Source organism: Penicillium angulare, assembly GCF_028827245.1.
Source record: "Penicillium angulare strain IBT 27051 chromosome Unknown utg000007l_segment0_segment0, whole genome shotgun sequence".
NCBI lineage: Eukaryota > Fungi > Ascomycota > Eurotiomycetes > Eurotiales > Aspergillaceae > Penicillium > Penicillium angulare.
The window spans coordinates 1,782,595-1,799,632 of record NW_026623166.1 but is presented as its reverse complement, the minus strand read 5'-3'; the positions used below and the strand labels follow the sequence as shown (position 1 = coordinate 1,799,632).

Genomic DNA, 17,038 nt, shown 5'->3' with positions numbered 1-17,038 from the left:
GAAGCAAGGATTGTTATGGTGTGACAATGAGGAGGTGGACGAATCAGCGGCTGCTTATTAGAGCCTCGGCGCATATGAGAAGGAGGAAGATCTGGAAAATCTGGCCAGATACAGTACTCAAGTGCTATGTACAATGGTTCAATATGCAACTAGACATAATTATTCAAGATGCAAAAAAAGGACTCGGAGTTATTTATTTATCAGACTATCATCTATGAAGCTTATGAGTATACATCTAGCGGATTTCATCATATTATGCTGCTGACCTACTCGGGTCCGACCTTAAACACCGCCATCCGCCTCCAACTGCCTGCACAACCCATACCCTCGGTTGTGCGGTGGCGCGGGTGTGAGCCCCGGCTTTCCGCTATCTGCGGAAGAATTCCCTAGTTTGGCACGTCGATCGTCTTCATGATGATCTCCGGCTTGGTGCCAATGTAACAATATTAATTGTAATTATTCAAAGTTATGGGGCCGGTTAGTACGTAACGTGTTCATTTAAATGGGGTATACGTGCCAAAGTGCCCTATATCAAAGTATATACCCTGCAAAATTCATACGCGCCGTCTCTCTATCATGGCTAATCGTGACATGCAGTAAGGAAACAAGGAACAACAACAGGCTAAGAGCACATTCATGAAACCAACTTGGAATCAAGTTCAAGACAGAAAATAAAAAAAACGTGAACAATCAAAATAGAACACTCAACAAGAGAAGAAGAAAAAGACGCTCATTTCGCTGGAACTCGCTCATAAAACACAATATATGCCTGCTCATTCTGTAATCGATCACGTCCTCGGAGATCGCGCGGATTGAAGTCCGTTGCTCGCTCATCGTCAAATCGTCGCCAGGACTGTCTTTCAGCATCACGAACGAGCGAAATGTAGTGACCGCTACCCATGGACGAACCAATATGGCGGAGTACACCAAATGCGTCGTATGTAAATGGTGCCGCCGTAGCTCCCGTAGTCGGCGCTGCCGAAGTATCGGGTGGTTGGGTGGAACTCGGGTAGGAGATGATAAAATCATCCATTCGTAGTCCGTGGAGAGGGAACTCGATCGGCGTGTGGATCTTTCGTGCGCTTTGAGTCTTGGAGGCCGAAAAGCGCTTGAAGTGCACCACTAAAATTTGAGGTGCCCGAGTGATGATGATCTGCTTCGTGGCCATGCGCTTACACTTACAGTGCGGGCACTTCCAAACTTCATCTCCACTGAGCATTTCTTCTTGGCAGTAGCTACGAAGACACTGATAAATATCACCGGTCCCACTGGGCGGAATCTCTACACTAATGCTGTAGAAGGCTTCATAAGTAGTCGAGGTTTGGCGACAAGTGGTGCAACGAAGGCGACTGGCATGCTGGCCCGCAAAAAGTGATGAAATGAACGACTCCTCCCGGTGACAATATCGATCCCACTCAATTTTGGATACTTTGGGTACAGGCATTCGTTCCCGCTGCATTTCTTCGGAAAAGGTGAGTGGTCGCAGCGGATTGCGCTGCCAATTAATGTTGAGATCCTCATGGAGACAGTCTACCAAGAAATCAAAGAATTCCTTCGCATCTTGTTGACGGTCAATGGCCCATTCCCGGTTCAATCGACCGCAGAAGTTGCGAAAGGAGGTAGGCATGATCACCTCCACATCATTCTTCCATAGGGAGCGGACCAAATTGGCATAAAGCCCCGGCATCACACCCTGAGAGCCTTTCCAATTCTTTTGTATATAATAGCGGAATCTGTCATCAATAAAGAACCGACTCATCATCACAGTGGCACTGAGACATTGGATAGTAGAGTTCATGTAGCAGGTAACACCGAAATTGGTAAGGCCAGTGCGAGGAAGCTTCAGACGACTCAACAGCGAATTGGAAGTATACAACGCTGTTCGGGAAGCTGAATTTTGCCGTTCCATATGAGCCTGAAAATGTCGCCCATCGGTCACTCCGCTGTAGCTAGGCCGAGGAACAGCCGCAGCAGGGCGCGATGGAGCTACAGCGAGAGGCGTGGGAGCCTCATAGTTCGGAACAGGCAATGCAACTGGTCGGGACTGGGCGTGTTTCATTGATTGTTGAATGCTACCTGGTTCAGGGAAGCGGCGCAGGAAATCCTCATAATTATGGACAAATGGGCTTGTGGTTTGTGCCAAATCTTCTTGCGGTTCATCTGTGAGTGGCTCATCTTCCATATATGTGCTAGTATCGATCTCTTCATTCTTGGCCTTTTCCAGCCATGCTGTTAATTCCTCGGAATTAAGGGGGGTGAACCCTCGGAGTCTTCTCTTGCGCACTTCCAAGCTCGAATTAGCACTTGCCATTGTAGGTACGCGACCCAGTGGGCGACCAGGCTTTGAAACGGGCTTTCTGCTTTGAATCGAACCCATTACCGCTGCAGTCGACGATGTAGCTAGGGATTGTTGCCCAAGTAGATCAATCCACGCATCCAAACCACCAAGCAATAGCGCCGGAGGACGCCCGCCCTTTAGAGGCTTGTACTCGTTGAACTCATACAGAGTATCATGGAGAGCTCTCAAATGGGGCGCTGATGTACCCACAGGCGAGCCTGCGAGATAACTGACCGACGCAGTAGTTTGGTCATAATAAACGACAAGGTCGAATTCATTTCGTCGTTCAAATAAGGATTGCTCATAATCTGGAGACACAACAAGGCGCTCCTCAAGTTCTTCCGCTGACACATTTTCCTTCAATGCAACAGGTTCAATGCAAAGGATCGACTTTGCATAAATATGTCCATTGTCATATTGATCTCGAGAACGAACATCCACAAGAAGCACATTAAAGCGCCGCAGAAAATCAAGAAGGTCTGAGGCCGAAATTGTAGGGTTGGCTGGTATATCAGGCGAGCCACTCCGAGACTCTCGTGTGGAGTTCACCCCATTTGGAGTGAGTGACCGATAAGGGTTATCATGAGGACCACGACTGGGACTACCGCGGGGAGAATTTGTGAAATGCGAATATCGTTGTGTAATAGGCCGCGTACTTTCAGTAGATGTTCGTGGAGGGTTTGGTGGATGCTGTGTAGGTACCGTGTAGATTGGGCTGTATGCGGGATCGGGAGCACGTGGGAGGGCTGTTGTCAGAGGAAGTTTAGGAGGGATACTGGGTACTGCGGGCGACGACCCCATGCTGCGAGGTCCCAATGGACGCCTGGTTGGGGACTGATGTATAAGATTGTTGTCGCCCTGGGGATCCTTCAACGTATGAGGAGAGATCTGTCCTGCGGGGCTCGTGGGTGGGTACGATCGCGAAGGGGAATCGGCTCCACTGGGTTGGACCATCTTGAGCTTTGCAAAACGCTGCGCTAATATGTCTTCCGCGGGGCTCGAAAATCGCTGGGGTTTAGCATTGAAATCAGGCTTTGCTTGAAATTGCGTCGGACTTGGCATTCTCATGGCTCCACTGGGCGAATCGCGGTTCTCACGGCCCCGGGGTGCAATAGAGCCCATCCCAGAGGATCCTGGCCTATATATGCCCATAGGTTGTATTTGGCTTTTGAGGTTATCTTCGATGATATTTTGTTTGATCATATCCATTGTTCCTTGCTTGGTCCGCACCGCCTATTATTCACCCAAACAAGTATGTGGTCAGTCTTGTTCGTAACGTTGACCAGATGTGCCGTTTATATATACGTCAGGGTTCGGATAGAACATACCATCATCAAATCGGCGAACTCTTTGTACCACCCAGGGCGTTGGGTTATAGTCGTTCTATAGTCGGGATGGTGGGGGATGACGTTGATGGTGATCTCCGAGGCACGGAGATATTGCACGTAGGCCTCATCAGACCTTTCGTCGTTTGCGAGAGTTTTAGCTTGGCCGATAGCGTCGGATGCTGTTCTTAGCAGGATATCGAGCTGTTATCTTAAATGAGTGATTGGGCCCGCAGCGACCTTGTAGGAAAGAATACTGACCGATGCATTCTCGTTTACATTTAACAGGGCTGCCTGATCCTGCAGGTCCTTGATATTAGGGTATCGAGGCTGTGGCGCGGTGTTGCCATTCTGATGAGGGCCTAGTCTGGTGACTTCGCTGGTGGAATGCATGTTGCCCCCCACCGAGTAAGGACGCCTATCCTTCCACGGTGGTATGTCCGGTAGAGACGGTAACGCCGCTGCATCGGGGGACATGGTCGAGGCAGCGAAAGGGGTTGGGATTTAGCGCATGATTCGAAAAGAAAGTATATTTGAGATAGGCTTTATCCCGAACGTTCAGAAACCAAAGGAAATCAGCAAAAAGGCAGAGAGGCCAGATAATTAGGTAGAAGTCCAGTGAATCTCAGGAACCAGTGCGGGTCTGGGGTGACAATACAATTCACCGCCCCCGCCGCCTATGACGCCAGTCAAAGCTTAGTCAACTGCGGGCTGCCTGGAGCTCCATCTCATCCTGGCTTCTCCAACTCATCTCCCCATCAACATTACTCTTGGATTCGATATAAGTGATACGCGGAGTCTGTGTCTTTCCGGAGTCTACAACTATGGCAGGCTGGTTCTCATCCTCGTCCCCGCTCGATGAACAGATCGAGCGGGCGACAGGTTCTTCGCTGTACGTAGACAATCATGATTTCCTTCTGCCTAACATGTCCTTGAGTCAAACCATTAGCAATACTCGGGCATGAGAGAAGCTCTAAGCTGAATTGATTTTAGGGAAGATATCGCTCTAAACTTAGAGATTTCCGATATGGTACGGTCAAAAAGTGTCCAGCCGAAAGAGGCCATGAGGTCCTTGAAGCGCCGACTGGAAAACCGAAACCCGAACATCCAGATAGCGACATTGAAGGTAGACAACCTGTCAACATGCGCAATCCTTCTTTTATATGCGCACTTCTTCTTTGAACAGCTGCTGACTAAATGTTTGTCCGTTGTAGTTGACCGATACATGTGTCAAAAACGGAGGCACCCATTTCCTGGCCGAGATTGCTTCACGTGAATTTATGGATAACTTGGTTTCTTTATTGAAATCTGAGGGAGCTCCCTTAAATCCAGATGTTCAGCGTAAAGTGCTGGAGTTGATTCAAAATTGGGCTATGGCAGCTCAGGGTCGCATGGATCTGATATACCTAGGAGAAACATACCGTAAACTCCAAAGTGAAGGGTTTCAATTTCCGCCAAAAACAGAAATGAGTGGTACTATGTTGGAGAGCGATGCTGTAAGTTCTAATTATATTTTAGATTGACGACATGACTAACTCCCATGAAAAGCCACCGGAATGGATAGATTCGGATGTCTGCATGCGATGCCGAACTGCCTTTAGCTTCATGAACCGTAAACACCACTGCCGGAATTGTGGCAACGTCTTCGATGCACAGTGCTCCAGCAAAATGATTCCGCTTCCACACCTCGGAATATTGCAGCCAGTTCGGGTTGATGACGGCTGCTACACTAAACTGACATCCAAAGCCTTTACCCCATCAGGGCTATCAGATCGATCTGCATTCAAGAATCACTCCATAACGAAATCAGCCTCCATGGAGCCTCGTGGCGCCAAGGCAGACAACAGTTTTGATGACGATCTTAGGCGTGCATTGCAGATGAGTCTTGAGGAAGCGGAGGGCCGAGGACCCTCGGGATACGTGCCTCAAACTGGCAACGTCCCTGAACCGACTACAATATCCTCCGGGCCGACCAATGTAGAAGAGGAGGATGCAGACCTGAAGGCAGCAATCGAGGCATCGTTGCGTGATATGGAGCAGCATAAGCAGAACCATGCTGCTGCCTTGAAAAACAATCCGGCGCCCAACGATACATTTCGCGACTCTTCAAGCACCCCAACACCACTCCCGAAAAACCCATATGAGCTTAGTCCTGTCGAGACGGAGAACATTCACCTATTTTCCACTTTGGTTGATCGATTACAGCACCAACCCCCAGGAACTATTCTTCGAGAGCCACAGATTCAGGAGCTCTATGATAGTATAGGTACACTTCGACCTAAATTAGCCCGCAGCTACGGTGAAACTATGAGCAAGCATGGTAAGTTGAGATCTCAAGTGTAATGGCTGATGCTCCGCAGACTAACGTCTTTTAGACACCCTGCTTGATCTCCATGCAAAGCTATCAACTGTTGTTCGTTACTACGATCGGATGTTGGAAGAGAGGCTGTCCAGTGCCTACTCCCAACAGAATCTCGGATATGGCGCCGCTGCAGCTGTTCCTCAATACCCAAACATGCCAGCGCTACCTGCCCAGGCACCGGATATGAAGTCTGGGGCTGAGAACTTTTACTATGGAAATGCTCCCGAGCCATCTTATGCTGCCACTGCCGGCTATGCGCCTCCAGCAATGAATAACAACTCATATGAAGCAACGCCTAGTAGTATCACGAGTCCCGTGTATCCAACACAGGCTTATCATGGACACTCAATGAATGAACCGCACAACACTGCATGGAACCAAAATCCATATCCATCACTGACTTCGCCCCTACCCCAAAGTGGTACCGCCGGATCTACTGGCCCATCGCCTTACTATGCAGCTCCCCCAGAACAAGATCCCAACCAGTCGCAATTTTCTGAGGTTCCTTACCAACCCTCACCTATTATGCGACGAGACTCCCAATACCAAGCTAGTGCACCTCCAGGGGTTTCGACATCAAACATCCCAGAACCGCACTCATCCGAGCATATCCAATCACCTGCATACTCGACCATGGCGCCCGCACTGCATCAACAGCCCACTGGACCCCCTCCTCAATCCTACTATTACCAGCCCCAACAGCCCAGTGCTGTGCCTTCCGGATATCCACCGATGGTTTCTGGCCAACCGGGAGCGTATCCGGACCCCGGGCAAACACAGCATTCCGTCACGCATAAGCCCGCAGCACCAGTGGAAGAGAGTTTGATTGAGTTATAGCGTACTAAATTTTTTTCTTTTACCTTTTTGGCGTTAGTCTTTTGTGTGTACCAGATGATACCTAAAGTCTCGCTTTTATTTATTTTTTTCCTCTCCTTTACGAAGAAATTTCCCGGTTTTCTGTTACTTCAATTATATTTGTTTTGTATCTGTACGTAGCAACTGATTAGCGGTCATGGTCCACAGGTAGCTTACAAAGAGAAGTGGAGGCGTTGTACGAACGTGGCACCCGCTGCGTCTCCAATACGGTAATATTACCCCGTTTCCACCTTGGAAATCGCCGAAGACAGCGACGACTTCACTTCACTTCCCTTCTAGACTTCCCCTCTTCGACTATTCCCCTCTCCTCCCTGTAACAGACGATATTTTCCATCCGCGCCTGAATGGGCTCGAGCGCGGCGGTGTAGACACTGCCAGCATTTCGATTGCTCCCAGCCTGGTTGCTTTTTTCCTGCTGCACGCCCACCTGCTGTGATACCAGCTCACTACTTCGGCCAATCCCCTTCGATGCTCAGTGTATGCACCTGATTACCCGCCTCTTTGGTGCTTTTTTTTGCCGCTATGCCCACCGGTACATCCTCCCCCGTTAAGCGCCCCGGCCTCGGCCGCCGCGCTGTCTCCTCGCATGCCGTTGTCACGCGGTCAAACTCCAACAGCGAGCTGTCGCAATCCCCGACGTCCAAGACCACTGGTCATAAAGCGCATCGCCCGCATGTCGTCGGTGGTGGCCGCCATCATCACCGCAACCCTTCCACCGGAAAAAACGTGAACAAGCTACAAAGATTTCAACTACCTGCCGAGTCTAGTGGACGTCATCACCACCGGAAGAAATCCGCCCCAGCCACTCCCGTTGCCAGCCCCAAAGAGAAAGCTCACGTACGGTGGGACGGGGGAACAGAAGATCATCCCAAGAATCATTCGATGAAAAGAAATAATTCAACACCTGCTTTACGACGAAATAACTCGGGTTTCGGGAAAAAAGCTCTGGTTGGGGACCGACCTCTGTCGAGTGCTGGGAAGAAGAAGACGGTCGGGTTTGAGTTGGGCGACTATGAGAACGACGACGCCGAATGGGAAGACACCACGCAATCCCCTGAAAGCACACGGCGCAACTCTGTCGTGCCATCTAACCATAGTGCAGAAAACGCACAGGTCCTGGTCGATCCTCTCACTTTTGTGAAGCGTGCGTATCCTCAAGTTCCCCGCGCTACGAGTCTTCCAGATTCGATCACCAACCGGTACCTGCGAGAGCAGACCATACAAGAAGAGGAACGTCAAGAAGAAGAAGAGGAGGAGGATCAAGAGTCAGACAACGACAAAACCGAACCCACTCAACAGGGTGAACAGGGTGACATTGCAAACCGTCTTCTAAGTCCATCCCACTCAGCAAGAGCTCCTCCCGCTATGACTTCCATCTCAGCGATGGCTAAGCCAACGGACTCAGCATCACGCAACGCCTCATCTGTTAATCTTACAGCTGCCCATGATGGTGCACGTCGTACGTTCTCTGCCACCAACATGAGACAGGGGAACCAAGCTCCCGCTGCTTCATCATCCATGGAAGGTGGTGTCTCACGGTTTATCCCAAGCAATAAATCTGGGCCCCATTCATCATCCCGAACTGATTCAAATCCGAATACGCCATCTTCGTTCCTTCCCCACTATCATCCGCAAACACCTCCGTCCCCAAAGCGTGGTTCAGCGACAGCTATCGCATCACCAGCGCCAAGCAGAGGCGCCGATCTATCACGGACACAACAGAAGCTATGGCTTCAACGTACAGCAACGCTCAACAATTCGCCGCCCGAATCACATAGTGTGTCCAGTGCAGTATCGCCATCAAATCTTGACCCAACCTTTATCGCGACGAACGGCGCACGATCTGGCCCTGGTGCCTACGATGCCAATGGGGCTTTAAATGGCGGCAGTCGTATTAGACTACCAGGCCAAGACAACGAGGCACGCACCGTAAGAAAAGCTTACGAAAAGTCCTCTCTTGAGCTGAATGTAGTCAGGCGATTCCAGTCGCCAACCGGTGATAGCTTCAATCGACTGCGTGTTGTGACTCGACCTTCCCAAGAATCTCGCCGTGCCGATAAAGGGGCAGCTCTTGGGAAACCAGTGAAGTCCGCCCCTTCTTTGCCTCTTCTGCAGCACGGACGACACCCCAGCCGGCTTGGGTCGAGTTCCGAATCAAGATTACAGTTGCCTGACCCCAACTCTTCGGCTTCCGAAGACCCCGCAAGCCATGGCGAGGCCTCGACCCACACGAGCCATGCAAGAAAGTCATCGCACCCATCTCAGCGCATTCTTTCTAGTTCAGAGGAGGCTGTACATAATGGTCCCGGCGACCAAGACTCCGAAGACTACCCACCTGTCCCCGAAATCGCGCTAATGCTTCGTCGCATGTGGGACAGTCGAGAGGTCGCTACGTCGGGTTAATGATTGAGGGATTCTAGCATATTTTCATTCCCATTTATGAACTTCTGTCGATTTACTTTTCCCTTTTTCTTTTATGAACTTGCGTCTTCCCCCCCCCCCCCCTCTCAGATTCAGACTGAAGGATCGTGGTCATCCCTAGCTCCATTACAGTATGCAGATCGGATCAGAACATTTGAATGAGCATAGACCAAGCTGCCTTTGTATATTTTGATTTTCTATTTTAATATTATTATTATGCCTGATGTGATGCAGGGATAATCAAATCCTTGTTATTGGTCTCGGTGGCCCCGTCTTCCGGGGGATCAGCCGTGGCGTGACATTGCTGCCCTAACGATGATTAATGGTAAATTCGGGCCTCCTGATTTGATCCTGTGTCCGTCCAGTCTATAAATCGCTTCTATACATGGCTTTATTTCAATCTACAGTACTGTGTTCTTTTGTACCTCAAATTTAACCTTGAAAATCGTCTAAATCATGGAACTTGTCGTTCAACTGGCTTTTAGCCAGATCCTGCATATCACCTTCTATGCAATTGCCATCATCTCGCTCGCGGTCTTTGCCAATGTAGTCAATCAAAAGGTATTCTACCGACGCAATGAGCCTCCAGTGGTATTTCACTGGTTTCCTATTATTGGAAGTACAGTCAGATATGGCATGGACCCTTACAAGTTCTTCTTTGAATGCCGGGAAAAGGTAGGCCTGCAGCTTCGATCCACGATTCGAAATACTAACATGAGTCCTTAGCACGGCGACATCTTCACATTTATCCTGCTAGGAAAGAAGACTACTGTCTATCTTGGAATCGACGGCAATGAGTTCATTCTCAACGGAAAACTTAGGGATGTGAATGCCGAAGAGGTATACGGCAAGTTGACCACCCCGATTTTTGGGACAGGTGTGGTTTACGACTGCCCAAACTCCAAATTAATGGAGCAAAAGAAGGTTCGTTTGACTTGGTCGTGCGCAGCTCATTAATATACTTTGAAGACATACGATACTGATACTGACCCTTGTCTCAACTCTAGTTCGTCAAGTTCGGTCTGAGCCAAGAAGCCCTAGAATCTTACGTGCCCCTTATCCAAGAAGAAGTTGAACAATACATCAAAACATCCGGCAAATTCAAAGGCCAATCCGATATCATCGATTTCGCTTCTGCAATGGCCGAGATCACCATCTTCACAGCCGGTCGAACACTACAAGGCGACGAAGTCCGTGGAAAGCTAACCTCCGAATTTGCCGACCTATACCACGATCTCGATCTTGGCTTCTCACCTATCAACTTCATGCTCCCCTGGGTACCCCTTCCACGCAACCGCAAAAGAGACGCTGCACACACACGCATGCGCGAAATCTACCTAGACATCATCAAAGATCGCCGCCAACAAGCCTCCAGCGGCAACCCCTCCCAAGCCAAAGATATGATCGCCAACCTGATGGCCTGCATCTACCGCGATGGGAACCCAATCCCAGATAAAGAGATTGCACACATGATGATCACTCTCTTAATGGCGGGACAGCACTCCTCGTCTGCGATTAGTTGCTGGATTATGTTGCGACTTGCCTCGCAGCCTGAAGTGGCAGAGGAACTCTACAAGGAGCAGACTGATGCCCTTGGCTCTGATAAAGTCCCACTCCGACCACTGCAGTACTCTGATATGGACAAGATGCCCCTGTTAGCAAACGCGATCAAGGAAACTCTTCGCATTCACACATCAATCCATACCATCATGCGGAAAGTCAAGAATCCCCTCCCTATTGCTGGGACAGACTATGTTGTTCCAACAAGTCATACACTTCTGTCTTCTCCTGGTGTTACGGCGCGTGATGAGCGTTATTTCCGGAATGCCATGGTTTGGGACCCGCATCGGTGGGAGTCTCGTGTTGAGCTCGAAGATGAGACAGAAACGATTGACTATGGGTACGGTGCTGTGTCTAAGGGAACTAAGAGCCCTTACTTACCCTTTGGGGCAGGAAGACACCGTTGTATCGGTGAAAAGTTTGCTTATTTGAATCTTGCTGTTATTGTTGCGACCCTTGTGAGGGAGTTTCGCTTTTACAACCTTGAGGACCGGGTTGGAGTTCCAGAAACAGATTATTCGGTACGTTTCTTTATTTTTATCCATTTTTCTATGGCCTTGACTAACTTCTTCCATAGTCCATGTTTTCGAGACCGATGCAGCCTGCGACAGCTCGATGGGAGCGTCGGAATGAGAGTTTGTAGATGGTGAAGGGTACTAGAGACTTCAAAACTGCTAGGCAATTTAATATTTTTTTAATATGGAGAAGTTGATGATTTCGTGGGCATGGAAGTAATCGATAATGGCAGCTGCGTGTATACCGAGCTCAAAAAACATAGTCTATTATGTATATATCTTTGAAAACAAAAAGTAAGGTATTAATCGACGCCGGTGTGTAAAACAAAATTCCAAAACGCCGAAATGTCCACATTAATATGGATTACCCATGAATACGGAAGTGAGATGAACAAGAGTGGAAGTATTATGACGAAAATCATAAAAAAGAATAAGATAAAGAGTCTACGAGAAAATCCGCGAAGGAAAAAGTATTGAGTGAAGTCAAGTTCAAGAAGCTTGCTGACGATCTCGCGCCTTGCCACGTTGCCCAGTTCCACCACGACGCGAACTTTTCCCTTGTGGTGCAGTGTGAGCATTTGGTATAGCCGGACTTGCCTGTGATGATCCAGAGGGATGGCCATTGGCATTTTTCTTCGGCGTTCTTTGACTCGGACCCGAGGAAGAAGGTTTCTTCTGATCCTGAGGCGCAGGACCATCAGTTGCAGCAGGTTTGTTCCCGCGACGTTTGCGTGAATTTCCAGTTTGACCTGAAGATTTGCGGCCTTGTTGTTGAAGCTCCGGTTCAAGAAGCCCTTGCACGCGCTTGCTCTCTTGATCCCACCATTGCTGGAACTCTTGTTCGGCTTGGATCTCCTGCAAATTGTGTTTGGCCATAGCTGCCTCGCGGATGTCGTTCTTTTCTGATTGTTGTTGCTCTAGAATAGCTGCCAAGGAGAGGGAACCATACGATGGAGAACGAGAGCCCGATATATTCGCATCTGGGCGTGGGATGTGGCGGATAGATTGAACGCTTGGCTGTGGTGATGGTTTGGAAGCTGATTGTTGGAATGGCGTTGGGGGTCCCGAATGAGAAGGAGAAGGGGGAGGCTTTGAGAAAGAAGATTGTGGCAAGGTTCCTGAGACACTGCGACTTTGTGTTTGGACTGGAGTGGCTGCTGGCTTGGAGCGAGGGGGAGGTGTCCCGGCCACAGTCTGGCGGAGAGTCATAGAAGATTTCTGCGGTGTCTTAAGAGGCTGAGGGGCTTGCACACTAGGACCTGCTGGGCTTGGTGATGCCGGTGATTTATCCTTTGCACTCGATGACGTTGGAGGTGGCAGCTGCCAGGGGTTATCTCGAGCTTCTTGGGCCTTTTTCTCGGCAGCCAGCTTCTCTTGAATTTGCTGTTGCTGTATTTTTCTCCTTTCCTTTTGAGATATCTTGGGCGTGAAGCTGCCGCTAATTTCTCGTTTCCCTTCCATACCCAGGGTAAGATTCGAAACTCGAGACTGAGAAGTCTCTCCCATGATATCCTTGAGGTCCTTTTTACCATCTGAAATTACGGGGGAAGACCATGGGACCGAAGTCCCAGTGGCTGACTGAACTGGTGCACGCTTCTTGTGCATAGCAATTGCGCGAGACTCAGTTGGAGATTCGGCGAGTGATATATCTCGCGGGGAAGCCATTCCTTGGTCCAGGAAGCCTCGGTCCTCGAGTGAATCGCCTTCGGGGATACTTCCCCCCAATGCTGGGGAATCGGGGTGAGATCGGTTCTCTGTTTCACTGAATCTTATTCCACGCGCAGTAGTTTTGCCCTTAGCGTCAGGCGAGGGAAGGACAGCTTCTTCGTCCATCTGAAACATCAGATCACTAGTGGACTGTCTTGGTTTCAGCATGGGGCTAGAGTTTGGACTCGTAAATTCTTTGACGTTTCCAGACTTGCTGGATTTGCGAATTGATGGAGAAGCATTATACTTTTCTGTAGTCCGAGGTCGAATATCGTACGATTCCACCCGGCTGAGACGGGACTGGAGAGCCATGGCATCGATGCGTCGGCGCTTGTCAGTTTCAATCGAGCTGACTATCTCTGGGTATTTCTCCAGAATGTACGATTCCGTGTTGCGCCCACGAGAGATTGGATAGCAAGCCAGTTGATTTTCTTGGCACACCTTATCCAGGTCAGACAGGAGGTCATCATCAAGACCCTCGAGATATCTAGTAAATGGGTTAGAAAGCAGAGCATTATATTCCGAAATGTGCTAGATCGTACCTATTTGCCAGCATAGATTCGAGGTCGAGGCAGATATATTCCACAGCCGCCTCTTTGAACTCCACCATATAAATAGGCGCGACAGAGTTGAGAAGGTAAGAGACATTCCGTGTGTTGACTGGAGTCTATTAGAACATATTACTTCGCGGGGTAGGGACACATGTTCAGACATACCAAATCGACCAAGCACCTTTTGACAGATTTGGGAAAGTCTATCAATCATCAACTCATTGGCGACGTACATAACGTCAAGCAATAAGTCAATGAGATCATCCAGAGTTTTAGTGCGAACTTCATCGAACAGTCGCTCTTCAGTATCTGCATATAGATATCGCAGAACAAAATCGAAGATAGATCGGTCAATATGTTTCAGGTCAACGTGGACATCCTCAGACCGATCTTTCCGTCGCATGGCTAACCATCGGCCACCAGAGCGACCATGGAAGAGTGCCTCGAAGAATGGACATCGCTGGCACACTATTTGGCTATGGACTTTGACAGTATCGCCATTCAATTGTACGACTACATCAGCATCGTCAAAGAATGAAGAATGATCGATAGCAAGGGCCATATCATGCTTCAAACTGGGCTGTGGTTCGACCATCAACCTCGCTGCGCGTTCTAGCATTGGCAAACCAAGGTTGAGAGCGGTCTTCATCACCTCAATGCGGACCTGCCGGTAGCGAGCGCTATTTTGAGGCGATTCTCTAGCCTTGTGCCAGACATCGAGGATACCGTCGTTGTATAGAAAGAACGCAATGTTCATAACTGTTAGAAAGTCGACACCATCAAGTTGGATCTGAATATGGCCATCTTTATCATACTCGACATCCAAAACATCAGGCACGGAGGAATAGTATGAAGAGCGGAAATCTTGGAGTGCCTTGCGAAGAACTGGGCTACGGCCACTTAGCAGAAACTCATGCACCGGAATCCGCGCGTCGGATAGAGATGTGGTGAGCCAGATTGTCCCCTCGGTGCGTATAGACAGAAATTGATCCTCCATATCTGGGGATGACAGGATGGCTCGTTTGATAGCCACAGCGGAGGACAACGGAATGATGTTGTCGAGGTCATCCCCTGTAATAATATCGTCCAGGTCATCCAGCGCAGGCATCACAAATGGAGACAGAGGCATGATGTCCATCAAAAGAGTGCTTGGATTAACGTGAACCTGCTCTCTTGTGACGTCGCAGTCCCGTTGAGCTACAGCATAGGCACCAAATGCGTTACTGCGAACAGCTACGGCTCTTGATAGGCCAGGTATACGAGCGAACTTGTATTCCTTGGATGCCCCTTCCTTATTTTTGATCCGCTTCTCCTTTCTCCAGGCCGAACCCGATGTCGTGCAGATGATGATAGACCCGTCTTGTCCCACATCGACATCGCTGGCGGTCATGTGTGATTTTTTGACAGACCAAGCTCTCACGGGTGTGGCCAGAGAGTTCCGAATCTTGGCCGGGTTCGTGGTAGAGGTTGAGGCTGACGGACTCTCGGGCTTATTAGCCTCCACTGTAAAAATATCACCCGAGCTTGACAAAGCGCAGATAGTGTTGCCACCGGATGCGAGCTTGACAATGCGATTTACAGAGGAATCATATCTTGTTGCCATAAAACTGTCACGAATAAATCTGGAGCTGGCTTCAAGTGGAAACGAGAGCTTCGAGTAACCATATTGCGAGAATACCCACACCTCATCATTTTGCAAAAGCACAGCAGTGGCGCGATCGATGGCAGATACCATCTGGATTGAACAAGCAAATAGTGACGCTCCTACACGCCGAGGTGTGGTTTGAATCTCCAGAGACCGTGCATCTGAATCAACCAAGCCCAGTTGGCCTTCGTTCTTGCCAAATGTGTACAATCCGGAGGTGCTGAACACAACGGAGTGAATCGAAGATGCCGCAGCTCCAATAATAGTCTCTTTCTTGAACGGGTTGAATATCTGGCGGGGTGTTGTTTGAATAGGAACGTCATTTTTATTGTTCGTCCTAGGTAAGCCATATCCAAGTTGGCCAAACTTGTTGCTTCCCCAACTGAAGATCTCGCCAAATTCCGTGATGGCCATGGTATGGTCTTGGCCTAGGGCAACGGATATGACCTTCTTTCCTGCCAAGCCACCAGTTTCAATACAGGCAAAAGTGAACCGTGTTGTCTCGTCGCCAGTTCCCAATCGACCACCCGGGCCAAATCCACAGAGGAAAAGATTGGCTTCGGGGTCTTCTGTGAGAATTGCAGTATGCAGTTTTGACATGACAACATTTTGGATCTTCATTGGCTTATTCTTGATGAGTGTTGGCAGCTCCTTTGAGAGAGCTGGGTCAACATTATCCTCCCAGCCAAGGCGTTCCATCTTTTCCTGATATTCACGATAGAACCGATCCAAAAGATGCTCAGGACGCTTCAACACGACCCGCTCGGGAAACTGACGGTCGTCTTGGTCTCCCAGTCCAAGGTTCAAGTTCTTGTTGCTACCGAGGGTGAACACTTCATCTGCGGCAAAAGCTGCTCTGGACTTAAGAGCAACTCTAGTAACGTAGGCCTCATCTTCCATGCCATCTGCTTCACTAGATCCGGAGTTTGAGATAACATCACTCTCCATCGCATCTCCAATTATAGAGCTAGCCCGTGGCCGCGACGAAATCATCTGCTTAATGTCGCGCGAGGTGATGGTCGCTCCATAAACATCGAACGGACTGTAGCCCTCGCGATCTTTGATTTTTATCAGGCTTCCGATCTGAGCTACTTGTCCCACCTTACTAAAATCTGTAGCATCACGCATATCGCGCGCCATCAAAGCGAGAGCAATTGTGGCATTTCCTGCATAGAGGGCACGGTGAAGAGCCGTCCATCCGCTTTCCCAGTCCTGTGCATAGATATCGAGAAACGGAATTTCAAGCAAGGCAGTAGCAAACTTGATAGCGGTGGGATTGGCTGAGGAGGCGATATGATGAAGCAATGTCCTGCCATAATGGTCGCGAGTATTGACATCTGCGCGCGACAAAGCTGCCGTCCCCCGCTGAACGCCCGATCGCTCAGGGGCAGACGTTCCAGGTGACGGCCCAATACTTTTCCTTTGTTTCGGCGGATTGGGCGACGAGGGGATTATCGACCCGGGGCTTCCAGCCTTGGATGACAGGTTGGCTGCTGCCGCTATTGCAGCACCTCCGGACGCTCCTGCAGCTCGCGGCCCGGCAAACATCGCGTTTGCGAGAACCCGCTGAAAGCTCTCCACATCATCTTGAATGAAGGATTCCCAAAGCTTGCTACTCATGTGCCCGAAGTTGTTGTATCACCGAATCTCTTATCAAGCCCGAGCCGGAGCGTCGCTGTCACCACACCGGGTTGACTGCGACGGAAGAGCTCGGTGATAAGAGGGTTCCGGTCCGAGG

At 49.5% G+C, this 17,038-nt stretch overlaps 5 protein-coding genes across 5 annotated transcripts; 3 read left to right on the top strand and 2 right to left on the bottom strand.

Annotated features, from left to right (window-relative positions):
• Nucleotides 1-730: 730 nt before the first annotated feature.
• N7478_009952 (putative ubiquitin C-terminal hydrolase) lies at nt 731-4,140 on the bottom strand (the record flags this gene model as incomplete). The annotated part of the gene is made up of 3 exons (XM_056926166.1): nt 731-3,571; nt 3,667-3,867; nt 3,925-4,140. 3 exons carry the CDS (start codon nt 4,138-4,140, stop codon nt 731-733), a joined length of 3,258 nt encoding a protein of 1,085 aa, XP_056775536.1.
• A 347-nt stretch (nt 4,141-4,487) lies between these two features.
• On the top strand, nt 4,488-6,862 carry vps27 (ESCRT-0 subunit protein VPS27; the record flags this gene model as incomplete). Its single annotated transcript, XM_056926165.1, has 5 exons — nt 4,488-4,555; nt 4,657-4,789; nt 4,878-5,159; nt 5,212-5,983; nt 6,039-6,862. The coding sequence occupies 5 exons, from the start codon at nt 4,488-4,490 to the stop codon at nt 6,860-6,862; spliced, it is 2,079 nt and encodes a 692-aa protein (XP_056775535.1).
• Nucleotides 6,863-7,423: 561 nt separating this feature from the next.
• N7478_009950 (uncharacterized protein) lies at nt 7,424-9,304 on the top strand (the record flags this gene model as incomplete). Its single annotated transcript, XM_056926164.1, has 1 exon — nt 7,424-9,304. The coding sequence occupies one exon, from the start codon at nt 7,424-7,426 to the stop codon at nt 9,302-9,304; it is 1,881 nt and encodes a 626-aa protein (XP_056775534.1).
• A 474-nt stretch (nt 9,305-9,778) lies between these two features.
• On the top strand, nt 9,779-11,525 carry N7478_009949 (cytochrome P450; the record flags this gene model as incomplete). The annotated part of the gene is made up of 4 exons (XM_056926163.1): nt 9,779-9,997; nt 10,049-10,246; nt 10,330-11,403; nt 11,460-11,525. 4 exons carry the CDS (start codon nt 9,779-9,781, stop codon nt 11,523-11,525), a joined length of 1,557 nt encoding a protein of 518 aa, XP_056775533.1.
• A 361-nt stretch (nt 11,526-11,886) lies between these two features.
• On the bottom strand, nt 11,887-16,920 carry N7478_009948 (BTB domain and ankyrin repeat protein; the record flags this gene model as incomplete). Its single annotated transcript, XM_056926162.1, has 3 exons — nt 11,887-13,591; nt 13,647-13,764; nt 13,821-16,920. 3 exons carry the CDS (start codon nt 16,918-16,920, stop codon nt 11,887-11,889), a joined length of 4,923 nt encoding a protein of 1,640 aa, XP_056775532.1.
• Between the last annotated feature and the right edge of the window lie 118 nt (nt 16,921-17,038).